This window comes from Mobula birostris, chromosome 2 (genome assembly GCF_030028105.1).
Source record: "Mobula birostris isolate sMobBir1 chromosome 2, sMobBir1.hap1, whole genome shotgun sequence".
In the NCBI taxonomy this organism is placed as follows: Eukaryota; Metazoa; Chordata; class Chondrichthyes; order Myliobatiformes; family Myliobatidae; genus Mobula; species Mobula birostris.
In genome coordinates, this window is record NC_092371.1 from 94,914,310 (window position 1) to 94,939,125 (window position 24,816).

The 24,816-nt window shown below is 43.3% G+C and overlaps 1 protein-coding gene across 1 annotated transcript in view; it reads left to right on the forward strand.

Moving 5' to 3' along the window:
- The first annotated feature begins 2,020 nt into the window (after positions 1-2,020).
- The window catches only part of top3b (DNA topoisomerase III beta), an 84,570-nt gene continuing 61,774 nt past the window's right edge, over positions 2,021-24,816 (forward strand). Inside the window, exons 1-2 of the mRNA XM_072245267.1 lie at positions 2,021-2,128; positions 16,841-16,972. Coding sequence (XP_072101368.1) covers positions 2,059-2,128; positions 16,841-16,972 — 202 coding nt within the window. The 5' untranslated portion in view covers positions 2,021-2,058. The remainder of the gene's footprint in view (positions 2,129-16,840; positions 16,973-24,816) is intronic.

The following is a 24,816-nucleotide window of genomic DNA, read 5'->3' on the forward strand; positions in this document are numbered from 1 at the left end:
TCTTACTGATGTTGAGTGCCAGGTTGTTGCTATGGCACCACTCCACTAGTTGGCATATCTCACTCCTGTTATCACCTGAGATTCTACCAACAATGGTTGTATCGTCAGCAAATTTATAAATGGTATTGGAGCTATGCCTAGCCACACAGTCATGTGTATACAGAGAGTTGAGCAGTGGGCTAAGCACACACCCCTGAGGTGCGCCAGTGTTGATCATCAGCGAGGAGGATATGTTATCACCAATCTGCACAGATTGTGGTCTTCCGGTGAGGAAGTTGAGGATCCAATTGCAGAGGGAGGTACAGAGGCCCAAGTTCTGCAATGTCTCAATCAGGATTGTGGGAATGATGGTATTAAATGCTGAGCTATAGTCGATGAACAGCATACTGACGTAGGTGTTTGTGTTGTCTAGGTGGTCTAAAGCCATGTGGAGAGCAATTGAGATTGTGTCTGTCTGAGATTGTGGCGATAGGCAGATTGCAATGGGTCCAGGTCCTTGCTGAGGCAGGAGTTCAGTCTAGCCATGACCAACCTCTCAAAGCATTTGTACATGTGAGTGCTACTGGACATTAGTCATTAAGGCAGCTCACATTATTCTTCTTAGGCACTGGTATAACTGTTGCCTTTTTGAAGCAAGTGGGAACTTCTGCCCGTAGCCGTGAGAGGTTGAAAATGCCCTTGAATACTCCCGCTAGATGGCTGGCACAGGAGTTCAGAACCCTATCAGGCATTCCATCAGGACCTTCTGCCTGCGAGGGTCACTCTCTTTAAAGACAGCCTAACATCAGCCTCTGAGACAGAGATCACAGGGTCATCAGGTGCAGCAGGGATCTTCACAGCTGTAGTTGTGTTCTCTTTTTCAAAGCGTGCACAGAAAGTGTTGAGTTCATCTGGTAGTGAAGCATCGCTGCCATTCATTCTATTGGGCTTCACTTTGTAGGAAGTAATGTCTTGCAAACCCTGCCCGATATCTTTCTTGAGAAGTGCAGACTCTGTCAGCAACCTGACTTTGTTTGTCTTTTTTAGAGGGCAGGGCACCTCTACAACCCACACCTCCAATCTCACCTCATTGATGGGAACACCCAACTCCAAATAGCTAATGTAGAAGGCATTACCCCAGAGGTTCACATACTTTTTCCAACAAATACGTGTAATATTGCATCATTTTTTCTCAATAAATAAATAAATGAACAAGTATAATGTTTTTTGTGTTCATTGAGTTCTCTTTATCTAGTTTTAGGACTTGCGTGAAGTTCTGATCACATTTTAGGTCATATTTATGCAGAAATAGAGAAACTTCTAAAGGGTTCACAAAATTACTAGCACCACTTTATGTCTATGGCAACTGTGAATCGAATGGAGACCTCGATACTTTAAAAATATTATTAGAGTGCCTGCCCTCTGTCACATTATCAGAAAGTGTATAGTCTCAGATCTTCTCTAACCCTCCTACCCTGAAGCTTGATCCTCCGATTTTATGTCTCCATTATTGGAGGGAAATAATCTCACTATGCACCCTATGTATGTCCATCAGAACTTTGAATACTGTACCTCTATCAGACCCTGCCTCCGTCTCCAGTTTGAGCATCATCCCAATAATAGTAATCTAAATTCATATCTGGACAGGTCCGGATGGAAGTTAGCGGCTTGGTAGAAATGTCACAGTGTAGTGTGAGCAATGGAGATCAAAACCGAGGCTTGACTTCGAGGGCGACATATCACTAATTTGAAATCTTGCTCCCGTTTCTCTCCCCGGAGGTGCTGAGCGTTTGCTTGTTTCAGGAAGAGACAAGCATAAATTCGTGAGGCCGCTCAATGAGTGGGGTCTACTTTTGGATGTGATGCCGGCACCGATTACGTCCGAAGTTACTACAGCAAAGTTTTCCTGTGCCCGTTCCAGCAGCGGCCTGTGTTGCGCGGAGTGGACCTGACTGTTACCCTGACAACAAGGGTCCCACACTCCCCCCGCCTCCACAGTCCAGGAACCGGAAGGTGCGACGCTCGCACCGGAAGTGTCGGTAATACGGCGCCTGAAGCCGGCGCTGTGAGGCTGAGGAGATGAAGTCGGTGTTGATGGTGGCGGAGAAGCCGTCCCTGGCTCTTTCCATTGCCAAGATCCTATCGCGGGGTAAGTGCGCCGCGGCGGTCCAGTCCGATGGAAACCTGGAGCTGCAGGAATATAGGGCTAGTTCCTTTGAGCTCAAGTTTAAAGCACGGGCATCAGACACTGAGTGCTGGGACCGAGCTGAGATACCGAAAGAAGAAGCCAGGCTCTGATGACAGGTTAAAGTGTTTATTGACTTTGCAAAGTTTAGTATATAGACAGAACTTGCTGGAAATACTCATTAGGTCATGTGGCATCTGTGGAAAGAACTTCTGACTGGTGTTTCCAGCATAACCAAGATACAAGGTATACTGCAGATGCTGGAAATCTAGATCAATGCACATAAAAGGCTGATGAAGGGTTTCGGGTTCAAAACGTTCACTGTTCATTTCCCTCCATTGATAAGTTGCTGATAAGTTTCTCCAGCGTTTTGTGTGTGTTGATCCAGTGTTTCCAGCATCTTCTGTTTTTTTTAAATGTTCAGGCTCCAGTATCTATAGTTTTTAAATTTTCATTTGCAAACTTGGGTCACAGCTGTGTACAGTTCCAAAAAATATAAGATAAGTGATCAGATCTTTTTCTTTTGATGTTTTAAGAATAAGTATTGGTCAGGCCACCTGAAATCAAATGGTGTATTAGTAACCAGATTATTAAAACTTCAACAATTAAGGCTAACAATTAAAGAATTAATTATAAAGTAAACACGATTTTGGGGCAAAACTATGTAGACAGATGTCAAAATACACACAATACTTGGTACCAACAAATCCTTACAGTACTCCTTTCATTTAACTAAGAGACCTGAATAGTTTCTCATTTAATACTCACTTTTAATGCTGAACACATCAAAAAATAGCCAGTATATTGCTAGTATTTCAAAGTGTTGGTGGATAAGATCAGATATTGCCTATGGTTTCTGCTGATCTTAGCTGAGACAAAAGCAGAAATGTAACAAGTTTTATTTTTCAATTCCCTTTGGCTAGAAGGGGCAGAGGGCAAGTCAATCTGGATTTCATGATCGATAGCATGGATTTACGAAGGGGAAATTACGCTTGACTAATATTCTGCAATTTTTTGTTGATGCATTTGGATAGACTGGGACTTATTAGGGAGAGTCAACATGGCTTTGTGCGTGGTAGGTCATGTTTGACCAATTTATTGGAGTTTTTCGAGGAGGTTACCAGGAAAGTGGATGAAGGGAAGGCAGTGGATATTGTCTACATGGACTTCAGTAAGGCCTTTGACAAGGTCCCGAATGGGAGGTTAGTTAGGAAAATTCAGTTGCTAGGTATACATGGAGAGGTGATAAATTGGATTAGACATTGGCTCAATGGAAGAAGCCAGAGAGTGGTGGTAGAGAATTGCTTCTCTGAGTGGAGGCCTGTGACTAGTGGTGTGCCACAGGGATCAGTGCTGGGTCCATTGTTATTTGTCATCTATATCAATGATCTGGATGATAATGTGGTAAATTAGATCAGCAAGTTTGCTGATGATACAAAGATTGGAGGTGTAGTAGACAGTGAGGAAGGTTTTCAGAGCCTGCAGAGGGACTTGGACCAGCTGGAAAAATGGGCTAAAAATGGCAGATAGAGGTTAATACTGACAAGTGTGAGGTATTGCACGTTGGAAGGACAAACCAAGGTAGAACACACAGGGTTAAGGCACTGAGGAGTGCAGTGGAACAGAGGGATCTGGGAATACAGATACAAAATTCCATAAAAGTGGTGTCACAGGTAGATAGGGTCATAAGGAGAGCTTTTGGTACATTGGCCTTTATTAATCAAAGTATTGAGTATTAAGAGCTGGAATGTTATGATGAGGTTGTATAAGGCATTGGTGAGGCCGAATCTGGAGTATTGTGGTCAGTTTTGGTCACCAAATTACAGGAAGGATATAAATAAGGTTGAAAGAGTGCAAAGAAGGTTTACAAGGATGTTGCCGGGACTTGAGAAACTCAGTTACGGAGAAAGGTTGAATAGGTTGGGACTTTATTCCCTGGAGCGTAGAAGAATGAGGGGAGATTTGATAAAGGTATATAAAATTATGATGGGTATAGATAGAGTGAATGCAAGCAGGCTTTTTCCACTGAGGCAACGGGAGAAAAAAAACAGAGGACATGGGTTTAGGGTGAGGGGGGAAAAGTTTAAAGGGAACATGGGGGGGGCTTCTTCACACAGAGAGTGGTGGGAGTATGGAATGAGCTGCCAGAGGAGGTGGTAAATGCGGGTTCTTTTTTAACATTTAAGAATAAATTGGACAGATACATGGATGGGAGGTGTATGGAGGGATATGGTCCGTGTGCAGGTCAGTGGGACTAGGCAGAAAATGGTTCGACACAGCCAAGAAGGGCCAAAAGGCCTGTTTCTGTGCTGTAGTTTCTATGGTTTCTATGTCACCATATACAATCCTGAGATTAATTGTCCTGCGGGCATACTTAATAAATCTATAGAATAGTAACTATAAAAGGATTAATGAAAGATCAGCCAGAGTGTAGAAGACGGCAAACTCTGCAAATGCAAATATATAGATAATGAGAACATGAGATAACAAGATAAAGTGTCCTTAAGGTGAGATCATTGGTTGTGGCAACATCTCAAAGGATGGGCAAGTGAGTGATGTTATCCCCTTTGTTCAAGAGCCTGATGGTTGAGGGGTAATAACTGTTCTTGAACCTGGTGGTGCAGCTCCTGAGGATCTTGTACTTTCTACCTGATGGCAGCAGCGAGAAGAGAGCATGACCCGGGTGTTGGGGATCTCTGATGATGGATTCTGCTTTCCTACGGCAGCGTTTCATGTAAATAAGCTCAATGGTTGGGAGGGCTTTACCCGTGATGTACTGGGCCAAATCCACTACCTTTTGTAGGATTTTCCACTCAAAGGCAATAGCGTTTCCATACCTGACCATGATGCAACCAGTCTATACACTCCCATAATTACCGTGGTCTCAGTGAATGGAGAAAGTGACTTTAGTGGTCATTACTCAGAGCAGGCAAGGTTAAGGGACAGCAGAATTCAGCTCAGCACATAAACACCAGAGGTTATGCAAATCAAAATTCAAAGTACATTTATTATCAAAGTATATAGATATTATACACCCTTGAGATTTGTCTCCTTCTTGGCAGCCACAACACAAAGAAACCCAAAAGAACCCATTTTAAAAAAGGCCATTGAATACTCAATGTGCAGAGGAAAAATAAAACAAATTGTGCAAACTATAAAAGTAAGCAAATAGTATTCAGAACTAAAGTGAGTCCATAGACCCAAACTATAAAAGTAAGGAAATAGTATTCAGAACAAAAGTGAGTCCATAGACCCAAAGCTCGAAGCAACCGAAGCAGGCCACAGCCTCAGCCTCAGTTCAGTGCAGAGCCGAGTAAATGTCGCGAAGCCCTCCAGAGTAACACACACAACATATTGGCTGAACTCGGAAAGTCTCACAGTATCGATGCAGTGGAATGAATGGCCAACATTTCAGATTCAGACCCTTTATCAGGCCTGAGAGGGAAGTGGAGGGAGGCCAGAATAAGAAGATGGGAGAGGGGAAACAAAAAAAAAGTATGCGGACATGAGTTTGGGGGGGGGGCAGCAGCAGGATGCAGCAATGATGGTCAGCAGTCCCCGACAGTCCACTTACCCCACCCCACCATCTTGTAATGACTTCTCTCCACTTTGTTTCCGGTCCTGACGGAGGACCTCCGCCTGAAAGGTCAACTGTTTATTCATTTCCATAGATGCTGCCTGACCTGCTGAGTTGTTCCAGTATTTTGTGTGTGTTACTCAGACTCAACACACGCCTATCCTGCAGCAGTTTGGATGGTGGATAAACGTGTTCAAATTGGGAATGGTCAAAGTTAGTCACAGAGCACAAGCCATTAAATTTAGTAAAAGAAGCAGGCAAGATTTTAGCGTTGTTTGTGGACTTTGGATTCAATCAAGAACAAAGTGAATTTTGAAGAGTAAGGATGAGTCAGCTGCAAACAAGAACTCAGTCAAAACAGGAACCAGTGGCCAAATTGTGGACCGATCCATCTAAATGCAATTGCTATTTGTCAAGCATGTTTACTGCGTGCAGTTTGATGCTGAAATCTGTCTGCTTCCTGTTGACAGTCTCAGTTGAGTGTAATATCAAGGGCAGGTTAAGGTCACAGTGACAGCATTCCATTCAGATACACAGAGGGCATCTGGGTTGGGTGGGACGACAGCTTGAGGTCTTCAGTAAGGGTGAAAGGTGAAAAGATTGAAGGGAGACTTCTCCACTCAGAGGATTGTGAGTGTGTGGTACGAGTTACCAGCGCAAGTGGTGCATACGAGCTCGATTTCAACATTTAAGAGGAGTTTGGATAGGTACATGGATAGTAGGGGTATGGAGGGCAATGATCCTGGTGCAGGTCAATGGGTGAAGGCAGTTTAAATGGTCTGGCATGGACTAGATGGGCCGAAGGGCCTGTTTCTGTGCTGTACTTTTCTATTTTCTATGGAACTATGAAAATGGACAAGGGAGAGCCAGTGGATGTAGTGTACCTGGGCTTTCAGAAAGCCTTTGATAAGGTCCCACATAGGAGATTAGTGGGCAAAATTGGAGCACGTGGTATTGGGGGTAGGGTACTGACATGGATAGAAAATTGGTTGGCAGACAGGAAACAAAGTGTAGGGATTAACGGGTCCCTTTCAGAATGGCAGGCGGTGACTAGTGGGGTACCGCAAGGCTCGGTGCTGGGACCGCAGCTATTTACAATATACATTAATGATTTAGATGAAGGGATTAAAAGTAACATTAGCAAATTTGCAGATGACACAAAGCTGGGTGGTAGTGTGAAATGTGAGGAGGATGTTATGAGAATGCAGGGTGACTTGGACAGGTTGGGTGAGTGGGCAGATGCAGTTTAATGTGGATAAATGTGAGGTTATCCACTTTGGTGGCAAGAACAGGAAGGCAGATTACTAAGTGATATCGTATTCATTAAGAAATGATACAATGTTCCTCCAGAATGATATCACAGAAACACAAGACAAACCAAGACTGAAAAACTGACAAAAACCACATAATTATAACATGTAGTTACAACAGTGTAACTACTTGGATACAATATCATTTCGGAGCGGCCGCGTGTGCTGCATCGCGCTGCCATCTTCTCCTCCCCTCCAAGTAGTTACACTGTTGTAACTATATGTTATAATTATGTGGTTTTTGTCAGTTTTTCAGTCTTGGTTCGTCTTGTGTTTCTGTGATATAATTCTGGAGGAACATTGTATCATTTCTTAATGCATGCATTACTAAATGACAATAAAAGAGGACTGCGTGTCCTCATAATCTAATCTAATCTAATCTGAATGGTGTCAAATTAGGAAAAGGGGAAGTACAACAAGATCTAGGTGTCCTTGTTCATCAGTCTCTGAACAAGTAAGCATTCAGGTACAGCAGGCTAATGGCATGTTGGCCTTCATAACAAGGGGAGTTAAGTATAGGAGCAAAGAGGTCCTTCTGCAGTTGTACAGGGCCCTGGTGAGACCACACCTGGAGTATTGTGTGCAGTTTTGGTCTCCAAATGTGAGGAAGGACATTCTTGCTATTGAGGGAGTGCAGTGTAGGTTCACGAGGTTAATTCCCAGGATGGCGGGACTGTCATATGTTGAAAGATTGGAGCGACTGGGCTTGTATACACTGGAATTTAGAAGGATGAGAGGGGATCTGATTGAAACGTATAAGATTATTAAGGATTGGACACACTTGAAGCAGGAAACATGTTCCCAATGTTGGGGGAGTCCAGAATCAGAGGCCACAGTTTAAGAATAAAGGGTAGGCCATTTAGAACGGAGTTGAGGAAAAACTTTTTCACCCAGAGAGTTGTTGATCTGTGGAATGCTCTGCCTGAGAAAGTAGTGGAGGCCAATTCTCTGGATGCTTTCAAGAAAGAGTTACATAGAGCTCTTAAAGATAGTGGAGTCAAGGGATATGGAGAGAAGGCAGGAACGGGGTACTGATTGTGGATGATTAGCCATGATCACAGTGAATGGCGGTGCTGGCTGGAAGGGCCGAATGGCCTACTCCTGCACCTGTTGTCTATTGTCTATTATCTTATGTTGACCTGCTCCAGAAACCACTTGGGACTGTGCTGTGGGCAGGTTTAGATTTGACAGATGTTGAAAATCAAATAGTTTCCATCGTCTATGTTCATGTGTAAAATAGATGAGTGAAGAAGCATTAATGTATCTGGTATCAGTCACAGAATAACAGAGTACAGAAGCGGGCTGGGCAGTCCGTTGAACCTGCTCGTTCTTTCAAAGGGCAGTCAGATTAACCACAGGTCCATTCTTTTCCCATCATGCTGTAAATCTTTTACTCCTTGGAGTACTGAACTAATTGACAGAGTAGATGATGAATGCTGTTTCCCCAATGTGGGAAGTGTAGAACTCAGATTGTAGACCTGGAGTTGTAGAGTATTTGCACTTGTATGCCGAAGACCTTACCATTCCCAGCCAAATTAGTACTCCTAAAGTGAATCACCTCACATTTACCCAGGTTAAACTCCATCTGCCAGTTCTTCCCCATTTTCCCAACATTATTGATATTCCTGCAGCCTAACACTACCCTCTGCACTGTCAACAACTTCACCAATTTTAGTACCACCTGTGAGTTGTTGATGCCTCCTACATTTACATTCAAATTGTTCATCTACACCCGAAGTTACAAAAGCAGCCCATCACCTATCTCCTATTGCCAAGCCAATTCGGATTAATTTTTCCAAATTGCCCTTGATCTTGTGGTCTAGTCTCCCATATGGGGCTTTGTCATTGTTATTGAAGTCCAAGTAGGCCACATCTTCTGTACTGGCTTCATCAATACACTTTGTTACCTTCTCAAAAAATTCAGTCAGATTGGTCGTATGATTTCTGCTCTTGATAAAGCTCTGTGAGCTACCTGATTAGTCCCTATCTTTCCAAATAATCATTAATCCTGCCTGTCCCTCAAAAACTTTTCCCCTAACTTTCCTACTGCAGATGTATGACTCTCAGGCCTGTAATTACCAGGCTTTTCCTTTCTGTCCTTTTTGAATTGAATTGACTTTTTTTTATATCCTTCATATATATGAGTAAAAATCTTTACGTTATTTCTCTGTCTAAATGTGCAATTTGTAGTAATTTGTAATAACTAGTATGTACAACAGGATAGTCAATATAGCATAGAAATACAATTGTATCAGCATGAATTAATCAGTCTGATGACCTGGTGGAAGAAGCTGTCCCGGAGCCTGTTGGTCCTGGCTCTTATGCTGCGATACCATTTCCCAGATGGTAGCAGCTGGAACGGTTTGTGGTTGGGGTGACTCAGTCTCCAGTGATCCTTCAGGCCCTTTTTACGCACCTGTCTCTGTAAATGTCCTGAGTAGTGGGAACTTCACATCCACAGATGCACTGGGCTGTCTGCACCACTCTCTGCAGAGTCCTGCGATTGAGAGAAGTACAGTTCCCATACCAGACAGTGATGCAGCCAGTCAAGATGCTTTCAATTGTGTCCCTGTAGAAAGTCCTTAGGATCTGGGAACTCATGCCAAACTTCTTCAACCATCTGAGGTGAAAGAGGCACTGTTGTGATTTTTTTTCACCACACAGCCGGTACGTACAGACCATGTGAGATCCTCAGTGATGTGCATGCCAAGGAACTTAAAGCTGTTCACCTTCTCAACCCCAGATCCATTGATATCAATGGGGTTAGCCTGTCTCCATTCCTCCTGTAGTCCACAACCAGCTCCTTTGTTTTTGTGATGTTGAGGGAGAGGTTGTTTTCTTAACACCACTGTGATGACTTCTTCTCTGTAGGCTGCCTTGTTATTACTTGAGATAAGGCCAATCAATGTAGTATCATCAGCAAATTTAATTAGCAGATTGGAGCTGTGGGTGGCAACATTCATGGGTATACTGAGGTAAAGGAGGGGGCTTAGGACGCAGCCCTGAGGGGCACCTGTGTTGAGAGTCAGAGGGGCAGAGGTGAGGGAGCCCGCTCAGACCACCTGCTGGCGATCTGACAGGAAGTCTAGGATCCAGCTGCACAAGGCAGGATGAAGGCCAAGGTCTCTGAGCTTCTTGCCTGGGGGAATTATGGTGTTGAATGCTGAACTGTAGTCCAAGAACAGCATTCTCACATAAGCATCTTTCTTCTCCAGATGTGTAAGGACGGTGTGTAGAGCTGTGACTATTGTGTTATCTGTTGATCGATTGTGCCGGTAGACGAATTGTAGGGGTCCAGTGTGGGTAGTAGCAAGCTGCAGATGTAGTCCTTGACCAGCCTCTCAAAGCATTTGCTTGTTATATAACCATATAACCATAATAACCATAATAACGATTACAGCACGGAAGCAGGCCATCTCGGCCCTTCTAGTCCGTGCCAAATGCTTACTCTCACCTAGTCCCACCGACCTGCACTCAGCCCATAACCCTCCATTCCTTTCCTGTCCATATAGCTATCCAATTTTACTTTAAATGACAACATCGAACCTGCCTCTACCACTTCTGCTGGAAGCTCATTCCACACAGCTACCACTCTCTGAGTAAAGAAGTTCCCCCTCATGTTACCCCTAAACTTTTGCCCCCGAACTCTCAAATCATGTCCCCTTGTTTAAATCTCCCCTACTCTCAATGGAAAAAGCCGATCCACGTCTCTCTATCCCCCTCATAATTTTAAATACCTCTATCAAGTTCCCCCTCAACCTTCTACGCTCCAAAGAATAAAGGTGAGTGCAACAGGACACCTGTTGTTCAGACATGTTACCTTGGTCTTTGTAGGTACAGGAACAATGGTGGATGTTTTGAAGCAGGAGGGCACTCTACAGTGGGAGAGGGAGAGATTAAAAATGTCTGAAAACACACCTGCCAGTTGTGCCGCGCACATCCTGAATACCCGTCCTGGGTTGCCGTCCGGTCCTGCAGCCTTGTGACTGTCCACTCGCTGGAAATGCCTGTGCACTTCAGCCTCAGAAATGACTAAGGTGCACGTTGGGGGCTCACATTTGATGAGGCTAGTGGGACTACATTTTCCTATTCATCTGGTGGCTAGAGGAGATTTAAAAATCTCAGCCAGGGCTATAGTTGTCTCTTTCCTTGACCGCCCCCCCATCACAGTCTAAGATGAGCCTCATCCGTATTAGGGGATTGTGTACCTCCTCTTTACTTAGGGAGATTTGAACTAGAATTTTATCTTACGCTTTTCTAAATTTGAATTCTCCAACTACAGTCTGTATCCTTGCTGAATAATCTCAGGGTGTGGCAATTTAGGGCTGAAACTGGGGGCATAGCGGTTAATGTAACCTTTTACAGTACCAGCGACCGGGTTGAGTTTGCGCTGCTGTCTGTATGGAGTTTCTGTGTACTCCTTGTGACCATGTGGGTTTATTCCCATATTCCCAAGGCATATGGGATAGTAGGCTAATTGGTCACATGGGTGTAATTGGTGGTGTGGGCTCGTTGGGCCAGAACAGCCTGTTATGCTGTATCTAAATAAAATAAATAAAGATAAGGAATATTTAATTAACAGAATAAAATCAATGGTAGTATTTCTCTACCCCATTGGACTTTGGATCGTCTTCAATGAGTAAACTAAATATTTATTGGTTTTCTAGACCATAGAGGAAGAATCAGGTTTAATATCACCAGCATATGTTGTGAAATTTGTTAATTTTACAACAGTAGTACAATGAAATACATGATAAATAAATATAGAGAAAAAAAACTGAGTTACATTATCTATGTGTTAATCGTTAAGTTAAAATAAGTAGTGATAAGAAACAAACAACAGGAATTCTGCAGATGCTGGAAATTCAAGTAACACACATCAAAGTTGCTGGTGAACGCAGCAGGCCAGGCAGCATCTCTAGGAAGAGGTACAGTCGACGTTTCGGGCCGAGACCCTTCGTCAGGACTGACTGAAGGAAGAGTGAATAAGGGATTTGAAAGTGGGAGGGGGAGGGGGAGATCCAAAATGATAGGAGAAGACAGGAGGGGGAGGGATGGAGCCAAGAGCTGGACAGGTGATTGGCAAAGGGGATATGAGAGGATCACCTGGAAGGACGTGAGGCGACACTTCACCTGTGAGTTGGCTGGGGTGATATACTGCATCCGGTGCTCCCAATGTGGCCTTCTATATATTGGCGAGACCCGACGCAGACTGGGAGACCGCTTTGCTGAACACCTACGCTCTGTCCGCCAGAGAAAGCAGGATCTTCCAGTGGCCACACATTTTAATTCCACATCCCATTCCCATTCTGACATGTCTGTCCACAGCCTCCTCTACTGTAAAGATGAAGCCACACTCAGGTTGGAGGAGCAACACCTTATATTCCGTCTGGGTAGCCTCCAACCTGATGGCATGAACATCGACTTCTCTAACTTCCGCTAATGCCCCACCTCCCCCTCGTACCCCATCTGTTATTTATTTTTATTCGCACATTCTTTCTCTCACTCTCCTTTTTCTCCCTCTGTCCCTCTGAATATACCCCTTGCCCATCCTCTGGGTTTCCCCCCGCCCTTGTCTTTCTCCCCTGACCTCCTGTCCCATGATCCTCTCATATCCCCTTTGCCTATCACCTGTCCAGCTCTTGGCTCCATCCCTCCCCCTCCTGTCTTCTCCTATCATTTTGGATCTCCCCCTTCCCCTCTCACTTTCAAATCTGTTACTAACTCTTCCTTCAGTTAGTCCTGACGAAGGATCTCGGCCTGAAACTTCGACTGTACCTCTTCCTAGAGATGCTGCCTGGCCTGCTGCATTCACCAGCAACTTTGATGTGTGTTGAGTGCAAAAAAAACTAGTGAGGTAGTGTTCATGGGTCCAATGGCCATTTAGGAATCGGATGGCAGAGGGGGAAGAGGCAGCTTCTCAGTCACTGAGTGTGTGCCTTCAGGCCGTTGTATCCCCTTCCCAACGCTAACAGTGAGAACAGGACATGTCCTGGTTGGTAGTGGCCCTTAATGATGGAGCAGTCCCAAGGCATCGCAGTTTGAAGATGTGTTGGATACTATGGAGCCTCGTACCCATGATGGAGCTGCCTAATCTTACAAGTTTCTGCAACTTGCATCGGTGTTTTGCAGTAGTTTCCCCCCTGCCCCCCCCATCACCTGACAGTGACGCAACCAATCAGAGTGTCTCCATGGTACATTGGTAGAAGTTTACAAGTGTTTTAGTTGACAAACTAAATCTCTTCAAACTCCTAATGAGGTATAGCTACTGTCTTGCTGCCTTTATAGCTGCATCATTATGTTGTGTCCAGGTTGGGCCCTCAGAGATATTAACACCCAGGAACCTGAAACTGCTCACTATCTTCATTTCTGATCCCACTATGAGGATTGCTATGTGTTCCTTCCTTCTGGAAGTCCATAATCAGCTCTTTGGTCTTGCTGAAGTTGAGTGCAAGGTTGTTGGCTGTGACACCACTCAACTAACTGGTATATCTTGCTCCTATACGTCCTTTCATCACCATCTGATATTCTGCCAACAATACCTGCCTTTGACAAAGCCATGCTGACTATTCCTAATCATATTGTGCTTCTCTGAATGTTCATATCATCAGCAAATTTATAGATGGCATTTGAGCTATGCCTAGCTGCACAGTCAAGGGTGTAGAGAGCATAGAGTAGTGGGCTAAGCACACATCCCTGTGGTTGACCAATGTTGATTGTCAGTGAGGTGGAGATGTTATTTCCAATCCGCATAGATTGTGGTCTGCCGGTTAGGAAATTGAGGATCCAGTTGCAGAAGGAGGTACAGAGGCCCAGGTTCTGTAGCTTTTCAATCAGAACTGTAGAAATGACGGTGTTAAATGCTGAGCTATAGTCAATGAACATCATCCTGACATAGGTGTTTGCATTGTCCAGGTTATCCAAGGCCACATGGAGAGCCATTGAGATTGTGTCTACTGTAGGCCTATTGTGGTGATAAGCCAATCACAGTGAGTTCATGTCCTTCTTGAGACAGGTGTTGATTGACCAACTTGCATGTTGGAAGACAGGGATTATACAGAAAAGTAAGGTGGATATCTCTGCCCAAGGTATTGTCTTTTGGATGAGATGTTACTCTGAGATCTTAAATGCTCTTTTATGTGAATGTAAACAAATTATATGGTTTATTTTAAACAAGAATAGGTTATTCTGACCAAACCTATTCCTAGACATAACAGCACTAAAATGCATTATCTGATCATGGTTTCAGTGCTGTTCATGAGAACTTAGTGCACGCACATGACCATATGCATTGCCCTGCTAAGCAACAGTAAATGAACTTCGAAGTACTTAATTTATCAGTAAAGTTCTTTAGGATATCCTGAACGGGATGGAGAAAATACAGTAAGAATACTAGCAACACACATCAAAGTTGCTGCCTGGCCTGCTGCGTTCACCAGCAACTTTGATGTGTGTTGCTTGAATTTCCAGCATCTGCAGAATTCCTGTTGTTTGCATAAGAATGCTAGTGTGACTTTCAAAGCTCAGTCATGAATTCATTAAATTTAAGTTAAAGGAATCTTGTGGCCTGGTTGACCCTCTAATATTTGTCAATTAACTCAGCAAACAATTTAACAGGTTAATCAAATGCAGATGATGCCTTTGAAGGTGTTGGTGGGGTTGGATGAAAGGGAGTTAAATATCATTATGGAAATACTAGAATTAGTGAGGACACAAAGAATACAATTAATAGCTTCTGCAACACACACAACTAAGTGAATGAATTTCTAAGAGATTTATTGACATAAGGTAATATGGTTTCAAACTGTAAAAATATTATGAATTTACTTAGGGGCTATCCTGCAATAGTGAACCCTTATTCTATGGTTGTTCCAGAACATCTGTTGATTCAGTAGAAAGCTCTGGTGAATGTTCTGTTTTTCCAAAGGGAGTCTTTTTAAATACAAGAGTGCTGTAATGAATTCAATCATTAATTGACAATATATTTACTTTAATCACCATATATGCAGTACATCTTTTAACTTATTGGAGTTTCTAAGGTAACGTCAGTGGTAGTTTACAGGAGCTGATAGGAGCATTGAAGGTAAAGTTATGAGAGTTGAATTTGTTACTGTGATTTACATTTGTCCAGTAAGACTGAAACAACCACTGCCCTGTGAAACTCTGTACTTATTTTCAAACTCTATTTGATTTAGAATGTTGAAACTGAGGGAAAAGAAAGTTCTGGAGAGTAAAAAGTCATTCATCCTTTATGGTGTAGTTATTTACGAGCAGGCAATAGATTTTCAGAAATATGATTAAAGTTTCCCATTGGTATCTCAAGTGCTGCTTGACTAATGGCAATTGTATAAATGAGGATTTACAGTTATGTGTATGTAGTGAATTGTTGAGCCATGCAAACTTGGATGGTTCCAAGTTGTTGCTTACAAGACTGCCTTTCAGTGATTGTTCCTCTATATGGTTCCAGTCTTCTGCTGCCATGAGCCACAGTCCTTGTAATGTGAATATTCCCAAAATTGGAAATGCTTTATCCAATGGTGATAAAGGAAATGTGATAAAGTTTCCCAAGTATGTTACTTGGAAGACGACTTGTGAGTGATGGCATTCCCATGTACCATGTGAAGTAGGTCACAGGTTGGAGAGTAACCGTTGGAAAAAACCTCAGTGAGTTGCTGTAGTGTTTTTCCCCCTCTAGTTTGTAGAGTATGTGGCACAGCAGCGGAAACAGGAATCAATGTTCACAATGATGAAGGGCTGTTTAATCCCGTTGGTGTGGAACATTTGTGTTACAGTAGCAGTAGCATTAGTGTTACATTACAGTAGCACTTGCCCAGGCAGCTGTAGAATATTCTGTCGCTTGTACCTTGTAGGTGGTGGAAAGGCTCTGGAGAATCAGGAAGTTTAACATTTCTCCTTATGGTGTTGGAGGCTGAATCTATGTTGGCCTCATCAATCCTATTTCCCCCACTATTTTCCTATAACGTATCCTTTTCCTCTTGGCCATGCGTCGCCCTGATTCTCCTGCTACTCACCTAGGGCAAATTTGCAGTAGTTACTTCATGTCTTTGGAGCACATGGAGGAAATCCACACAATCACAGGAGGACATGCAAACCAAATTCGTACAGCAATGGGGCTGCAAATCACATGCTGCTAAACATCTAACTGTAGGTATGTTGCTGATTCAGCTACTGATTTTCCAGTAACCCCACGAAGATATCAGATATTATCCAGTTGTTTATCGACAGCTACCCCCTGTGAGGAATTGGGTACTACACTGATTCTTTGTGGTCTGTTGTAATGGCCTGCTAGGCCAATCCAGATGTCACATTGCTGCTGGCCCAGAGTCTCAAAACTCAAACTAGCATGAGTTCTTCAACAGACACTGATGAGAAAATTGGGCTTTTATGACAATCTTGTTTCATGGCTGCCTCTGACAACATTAGCTTTTTATTAACTTGAATTCAACTGAGCAAATTTAAATTCACTCTCTGCCTTGTGATTTTTTTTTGGATCATTAATTCAGTTCCCTCTATTGCTCACTAACCATCATAACAGCAATATAACCCTCCTGTTTCAGACATGTTGGTTCCTTCATGACTACAATCCCCATCATATATTAACCAAGATATTATTACAGATCCTTAAGTGGTGAAAAAAGGCATTGTAAATCATTGAGCTTGAATCCAGAGCTTGGATACCCATTGTATGAATTCTGTTTCGCTTCATTGGGTCTCCTAAAAAAAAGCTCTGGGAGATTAAACTTGTTTTCTCTTGTGCTTTCCATTCAGGGAACTTGAACTCACGAAAAGGTTTGAATGGAGTATGCTCTGTTCATGAGTACACTGGGACCTTCCTGGGGCAGAATGTCCGATTCAAGGTGACATCGGTCTGCGGTCACGTGATGACCTTGGATTTCATAGGTAATGTGAATTCTGGTGCAGCTTTTACTTGGTAAAGGTAGAGATTATTGTCTAAAGATTGAATACTGCCAAATCTGCTTATAGTTACATTCTTCAGTGGATATTCTTCATTTTATGAAATTATAGATAAGAGGGTGCAGTTCCTGACCTGGTTGCTTCTGTGCAAAAGTAAGCCTTTAAGCAAGTAAAACTTAATTTAGATTGAGTGAAAACAGTAGCATGGGGTTCTTGGCTGTACTGTAACTCAATATGGTCCACAAGGTTTAATATCAAGTTCCAATCTAAAGTCAACTCCACACAATAAAATAGCTTATTTTTAACCACCTCCTCCAATATTTTTGTAACAAATAATCAAAAATTCAAATCCGTGAATTATCATGGAATGCTGGCATTCACAAAAATACTGGGTTTGCATGGCTGCTGATACTGATCAATGAACCCTAATCTAAAGTTAGACAGATCTCAGTAGGGTGGTGAATTCCACAGATTCATTCCCGCGGATGGCTGTGGAGGCCACATCCTTGGGTATATTTAAAGTGGAGGTATATTTAAGTAAGGGCATCAAAGTTATGGGGGGAAGGTAGGAGAATGGGGTTGAGAGGGATAATAAATCAGCCATGATGGAATGGTGGAGCAGTCTAGTCTAATTCTGCTCCTATGCCTATACTGATTGCTGTATTTTTTGCTATTTTAATTACTGTCATTCAGTTGTTAATAGCTAATTCAGCATGAAAACAACTTGGAATTTGGAAGGATATATGCTGGTTTTATATAATTCCTTTGCCTTGCCAGCGAAGTACCACACTTGTTAATTTCAGAGAGTGATTAAGACCAACCATGTTGCTGAGGGTCTACTATTAGGCTACCTAGGTAGGGGTGATGGCATATTTACTTCCCTGAAGAGGAAGAAAACAATAAACTGATCAAGTAGCTTCTTAGCTTTTTATTTCATGTTAATTTAACTAACAGTCACAGTGGCACTAGATATCTAAATTAAAAATCTGGAATATTAATCCTGTAACATAAAGACTATGCTACCTAGTCCAGTGCCTTTTATTTAGTGTCAGAACTTGGTTTATTATCACTGACGTGTCATGAAATTTGTTGTTTTGTGGCAGCAGTACAGTGCAAAACATAAACGCTTCCATGTTACAAAAAATAGTGCAAAAGAAGAATAGTGTTCATGAACATTCATGAGTTTGGTGGAGGGGAAGAAGCACTTCCTAAAACATTGAATGTCTTCAGGCTCCTGTACCTCCTCCCTAATGGCAGTAATGTGAAGAGGACATGTTTTGGATGGTGAGGGGCCTTAAAGATGGATGTCATTTTCTTGAGGCCCCAACTTTTGAAGATAGCCTTGATGGTGGGAAGGGCTGTGCCCATGAAGCAGGTGACTTTGTTTACATCCCTTTCCAGCCTCTTTTAATCCTGTGCTTTGGAGCCTCCATACCAGTCAGAATGCTCTCCACCATATATCTGTGGAAATTTGCTAAGATCTTTGGTGGCACACCAAATCTCCTCAGACTCCTAATGAAGTCAGCGGCTGGTGTGCTAACTTTGTGATTGCTTCAATGGTTGGGCACAGTATAGATCCACTGAGATACTGATGCGCAGGAACTTGAAGCTGCTCACCCTTTCCATTGCCGATCCCTCAGTGAGGACACATGTATTCTCCTACTATCTTTTCTTTCCTAAAGTCCACAATCATTTTCTTGGTCTTAGACCATAAGGCACGGGAACAGAATTAGGCTATTTGGCCCATTGAATCTCCTCTGCCATTTCATCATGGCTGATTGATTTTTCCTCTCAGCCCCAATCTCCTGCCTTCTCCCCATATCCCTTCATGCCCTGACCAATCAAGAATCTATCAACTTCTACCTTAAATATACATACAAACTTGGCTTTCACAGCTGCCTGTGGCAACAAATTCCACAGATTCACCACTCTGGCTGAAGACATTCCTCCTCATCTCTGTTCTAAAAGGATGCCCCTCTATTCAGAGGCTGTGCCCACTGGTCTTAGACTCTCCCACCATAGGAAACCTCTCCACATCCACACTATCAAGGTCTTTCACCATTCGATAGGTCCCAATGAGGTCACCCACCTTCTTCTGAATTCCAGTGAATACAAGCCCAGAGCCATCAAACACTCTTCCTGTGACAAGCCATTCAATCCTGGAATAATTTTTGTGAACCTCCTTTGAACTCGCTCCAGTTTCAGCACATCCTTTCTAAGATAAAGGGCCCTAAACTGCTCACAATACTCCAGGTGAAGCCTCAGCAGTGCTTTATTAAGTCTCAACATTACATTCATGCTTTTATATTCTAATCCTCTTGAAATTAATGCTAATATTGCAATTGGCTTCCTCACCACAGACTTAACCTGCAAACTAACCTTTAGGGAATCCTGCATAAGCACTACCAAGTCCCTTGTGCCTCTGTCTTTTGTATTTTCTCTCCATTTAGAAAATAGTCAACCCTTTCATTTCTTCTACCAAAGTGCATGATTATACATTTCCTGACACTGTATTCCATCTGCCACTTCTTTGCCTGTTCTCCTAATTTGTCTAAGTCTTTCTGTAGCCTCTCTACTTCCTCAACTACCTGCCCCTCCACCTATATTGGTATCAACTGCAAACTTTGCAACAAAGCCATCAATTCCATTATCCAAATCATTAAAATATAATGCATAAAGAAGTGGTCCCCACACAGATCCCTATGGAATACCACTAGTCACTGGCAGCCAACTAGAAAAGGCTCTTTTTATTCCCACTCTTTGCTTCTTGCCAATCAGTCACTGCTTTATCCATGCTAGAATCTTGCCTGTAATATCATGGGCTCGCAGCTTGTTAAGCAGCCTCGAGTGGCACCTTGTCAAAGGCCTTCTGAAAATCCAAGTACACAACATCAACTGATTCTCCTTTGTCTATCCTGATTGTTACTTCTTCAAAGAATTCCAACAGATTTGTCAGGCAAGATTTTCCCTTGAGAAAAATCCATGTTGACTACAGCCTATTTTATCAGGTACCTCCAACATCTTCCCAACCACATACTTAACAATGAACTTCAACATCTTCCCAACCACTGAGGTGAAACTAACTGGCCTGTAATTTCCTTTCTTCTGCCCTTTTCTGTTCTTGAAGAGTGGAATGACATTTGTAATTTTCTAGTCTTCCAAAAACCTTCAGCTACCTCTTTCAGAATTCTGGGGTGTACGCCATCTCGTCCAGGTAACTTATCTACCTTCAGACCTTTCAGTTTCCCAAGGTCCTTCTCCTTAGTAATGGTAACTTCACACACTTCATGACCCCTGACACTGGAAACTTCCACCATACTGCTAGTGTCTTTCGCAGTGACTGACTCAAAATTCTTATTCAGAATCAGAATCCAGTTCGTCCACTATCTCCTTGTCCCCCATTACTACCTCTCCACCATCGTTTTCCAGTGGCCGATATCCACTCATGCCTCTCTTTTACACTTCATGTATCAGAAGAATCTTTTGGTATCCTCTTTAATGTTATTGGCTTGCTTACTTTTGTATTCCATCTTTACCTTCTTAATGATTTTTTAGGTACCTTCTATTGGTATTTGAATGCTTCTCAATCCTCTAACTTCCCACTAATTTTTTGCTGTATTATATGCACTCCCTTTGGCTTTTATGTTGGCTTTGGCTTCCCTTATTAGCCACAGTTGTGCCATCTTTCCTTTAGAATTTTTCTTCCTCTATGGGACATAAATATCCTACAGCTTCTGAAAAGCTTCCCGAAATTCCAGCCATTGCTGCTCTGCCATCATCCCTGCCAGTGTTCTTTTCCAATCAATTCTGGCCAACTCCTTTCTCATGCCTCTGTAATTCTCTTTACTCCTCTGTAATACTGATACATCTGACTTTATTTTCTCCTCCTCAAAATTCAGGGTGAATTCGATCATATAATGATCACTTTCCCTTAAGGATTCTTGTAACCTAAGCTCTCTAATCAATTCCAGATCATTGCATAACACCTGATCCAGAATAGCTGATCCCCTAGTGGGCTCAACCATGAGCTGCCCTAAAAAGCCATCTCGTAGGCATTCTAGAAATTCCCCCAATCTGGTTTTCCCAATCTACCTGCATATTGAAAATCCCCCACGGCTATTGTAACATTGGCCTTGGCATGCATTTTCTATCTCCTGCTGTAACTTGTAGACCACATCCTTACTACTGTTTGGGAGGTCTGTATGTAAGTCCCAGCAGTGTCTTTTTCCCCTTGCAGTTTCTTAGCTCTTACAATGATTCAACACCTTCCAACCCTATGTCACCTCTTTCTAATGATTTTATTTCATTTTTTTACCAGCAGAGCAATGCCACCCCCTCTGCCTTCCTGCCTGTCCTTTTGATACAGTGTGTATCCTTGGATGTTAAGCTCCCAGCTATAATCTTCTTTCTGCCATGATTCAGTGAAGCCTGCAATGTACATGCCAATCTGTGATTGTGCTAAAAGTTCATCTTCCTTATTCTGTATACTGTGCACATTCAAATATAACACTTTCAGTCCTGTATTCACCCTTTTTGGATTTTGTGCACTTCTTACATTGCAACTCATCCCGTTGACTGCAATTTTGCACTATCATCAGCCTGTCTTTGCCAGGAGTCCCGTTACACATTGCCTCTGTTTGTAAACCAACTACCTTACCTTCAGGACAATCACTCTGGTTCCCATTCCCCTGCCAAATGAGTTTAAACCCACCTAATCAACCCTAGCCAACCTGCCTGCAAGGATATTGGACCTCCTCGGGTTCAGGTGTAACCCGTCCCTTTTGTACAGGTCATATCTTCCCAGGACAGATCCTAATGATCTGTAAATCTGAAACCATGCCCCTGCACCAGTTTCTCAGCCACACATTAATCTGTCCTGCTCTCATGACTATACCCCTTCCCCACACGCAATCACCACGCTGGGCTTCACAGCTGAACAGGTGAGAAGACAGTTGAAACGTCTCAACCCAAGCAAGGCTGCAGGACCGGATGGTGTCAGTACTAGGGTGCTCAAAGCCTGTATCCCTCAGCTATGTGGAGTACTTCACCATGTCTTCAACCTGAACCTGAGTCTCCAGAGGGTTCCTGTGCTGTGGAAGACGTCCTGCCTCATCCCTGTGCCGAAGACGCCATGCCCCAGTGGCCTCAATGACTACAAACTGGTGGCATTGACCTCCCACATCATGAAGACCCTGGAGAGACTTGTTCTGGAGCTGCTTCGGCCTATGGTTAGGCCACACTTAGATCCCCTCCAGTTCGCCTACCAGCCCCAACTAGGAGTTGAGGCTGCCATCGTCTACCTGCTGAACCGTGCCTATGCCCACCTGGACAAGCTAGCGAGCACTGTGAGGGTCATATTTTTTGACTTCTCCAGTGCGTTCAACACCATCCGCCTTGCTCTGCTGGGGGAGAAGCTGATAGCGATGCAGGTGGATGCTTTCCTGGTGTCATGGATTCTTGACTACCTGACTGGCAAACCACAGTACATGTGCTTGCAACACCGTATGTCTGACAGAGTGATCAGCAGCACTGGGGCTCCACAGGGGACTGTCTTGTCTCCCTTTCTCTTCACCATTTACACCTCGGACTTCAACTACTGCAGAGAGTCTTGCCATCTTCAGAAGTTTTCTGATGACTCTGCGATAGTTGGATGCATCAGCAAAGGAGATGAGGCTGAGTACAGGGCTACGGTAGGAAACTTTGTCACTTGGTGTGAGCAGAATTATCTGCAACTTAATGTGAAAAAGACTAAGGAGCTGGTGGCAGACCTGAGGAGGGCTAAGGCACCGATGACCCCTGTTTCCATCCAGGGGGTCAGTGTGGACATGGTGGAGGATTACAAATACCTGGGGATACGAATTGACAATAAACTGGACTGGTCAAAGAACACTGAGGCTGGTTGGGCACAGGAGTACATTCAACCAGAGACTCATTCCACGGAGATGCAACACGGAGCGTCATAGGAAGTCATTCCTGCCTGTGGCCATCAAACTTTACAACTCCTTCCTTGGAGGGTCAGACACCCTGAGCCAATAGGCTGGTCCTGGACTTATTTCCTGGCATAATTTACATATTGCTATTTAATTATTTATGGTTTTATATTGATTACTACCCTGGAGGTCCTGTTTCTCAGCTTTCTACTTAGCTTCATAAAATCTCTCTTCAGGATTACCTCATCTTGGTGCTGATACACACCAAGACTTCCGGCTGCTCACCCTTGTCCTTGAGAATCCTATGGACCTGATCCGAGATATCCTTGATCTTGAAACCAGGGAGGCGATATACTATCTGGGTGTCTCTATTGCACCTACAGGACCTCATCTCTGTTCCTCTGACTAAGGAATCTTCTATCAACACTGTCCTCTTCACTTCTCTGCTCTTCTGAGCCACAGCACCAGACTTGGTGCTAGAGACTCCCCTGGTAGGTCAACTCCCTCAATAGTATCTAAAGTTGTACACTTATTATTGAGGAGAACGGCCACAGATGTACTCTGCACTGGTGTGCATTTCTCCTCCTTTTCCTGGCAGTCATCCAGTTACCTGACTCCTGCAACCTAGGGTGACTACCTTCCTGTAGCTCATTTCTATTGTTAAAGTCAAATCTGAATAAAACTCGGGAGACTAGCTTCTTATAGTTACAACAGTTTATTGTGCACCCTCCTGCAGGAGTTTGAGACCCAGTTGTCAGAGGGGAGGCACGTAAGTACTGCCACCATCCGACAAGTGGGCCCACTCTCTCTGGTTACAGCCGTATATTTATACATAGTAAGCTCCATACATTACTGTTGCAAGATGTCATTTGAACTGGTACGCCCACCAAGTCTGTTGGTGCAAAACTTAGTTGCAGATAAGAGAGTCCGCTAAATCAAGGCTTAATTACAGATGGATGTTCATTCCTGTCCTTATTGGTGAGTCCTCCTCCCCCTACTCAGAAGAGGGTACAATGTACAATGTTATCAAACTCTCAATGTCTCTCTGCAAAGCAAGGGAGAACTAGAACAAATCTCTTACTATCTGTTCTTTCAGTTAGTCCTGACGAAGGGTCTTGGCCTGAAACGTCGACTATACCTCTTCCTAGAGATGCTGCCTGGCCTGCTGCACTCCACCAGCATTTTGTGTGTGAGAACTAGTATAAGCCGGTTTTAGCTAACTGCTGAAGACAGAGTTTATTTTAGTTCAAAAATTCCTATTTGGTCCCAATTATTCTTTTAGCCAGCGGTTACATAGGTTCAAAATGATTTTTTTATATCCTCAATTCCTCACTATCACCTCCTCATTCTGGAAGTCTCTCAGACGTCACACATCCCACACAGAGTATAAAACTGGAGCAATTCTTACTAACCTGCTATGCCCTAACAGATGAGGAATGAACAAATAAGGACAGAGGGAGAGAGAAAGAACTTACAAGACAATCTACCTCACCCAAACCTGATGAGCCTACGCCACTCTAAACACTCCATAAGAACGACCACTCTGCTTGTATATGAATTATTCTTATTTGGCCCTTTCTAATGCATCCATCTTGCTGATTGGTCACTCCTCAAATCAGGAAATCTGCCATGAAACTCTGCCTTCAAAATCTTGATTGCTGCCCTGATTTGAAAAGTAGCTCTTTTCATGCACCGCTGTTGCAGATTGTCCAACTCAGAGAAAATTGGCTTGAAACTCTGCTTTTAAATCTTGAATGTGGACCTGACTGAAAGGTAGCCCTTTTTATGTACTGCCGCTTTCTGATTGGTCACTCCTCAAATCAGAAAAACTGCAGCGAATCTCTGCCTTCAAAATCTCGATCGCTGCCCTGATTTTAAAAAGTTGTTCTTTTCATGCAG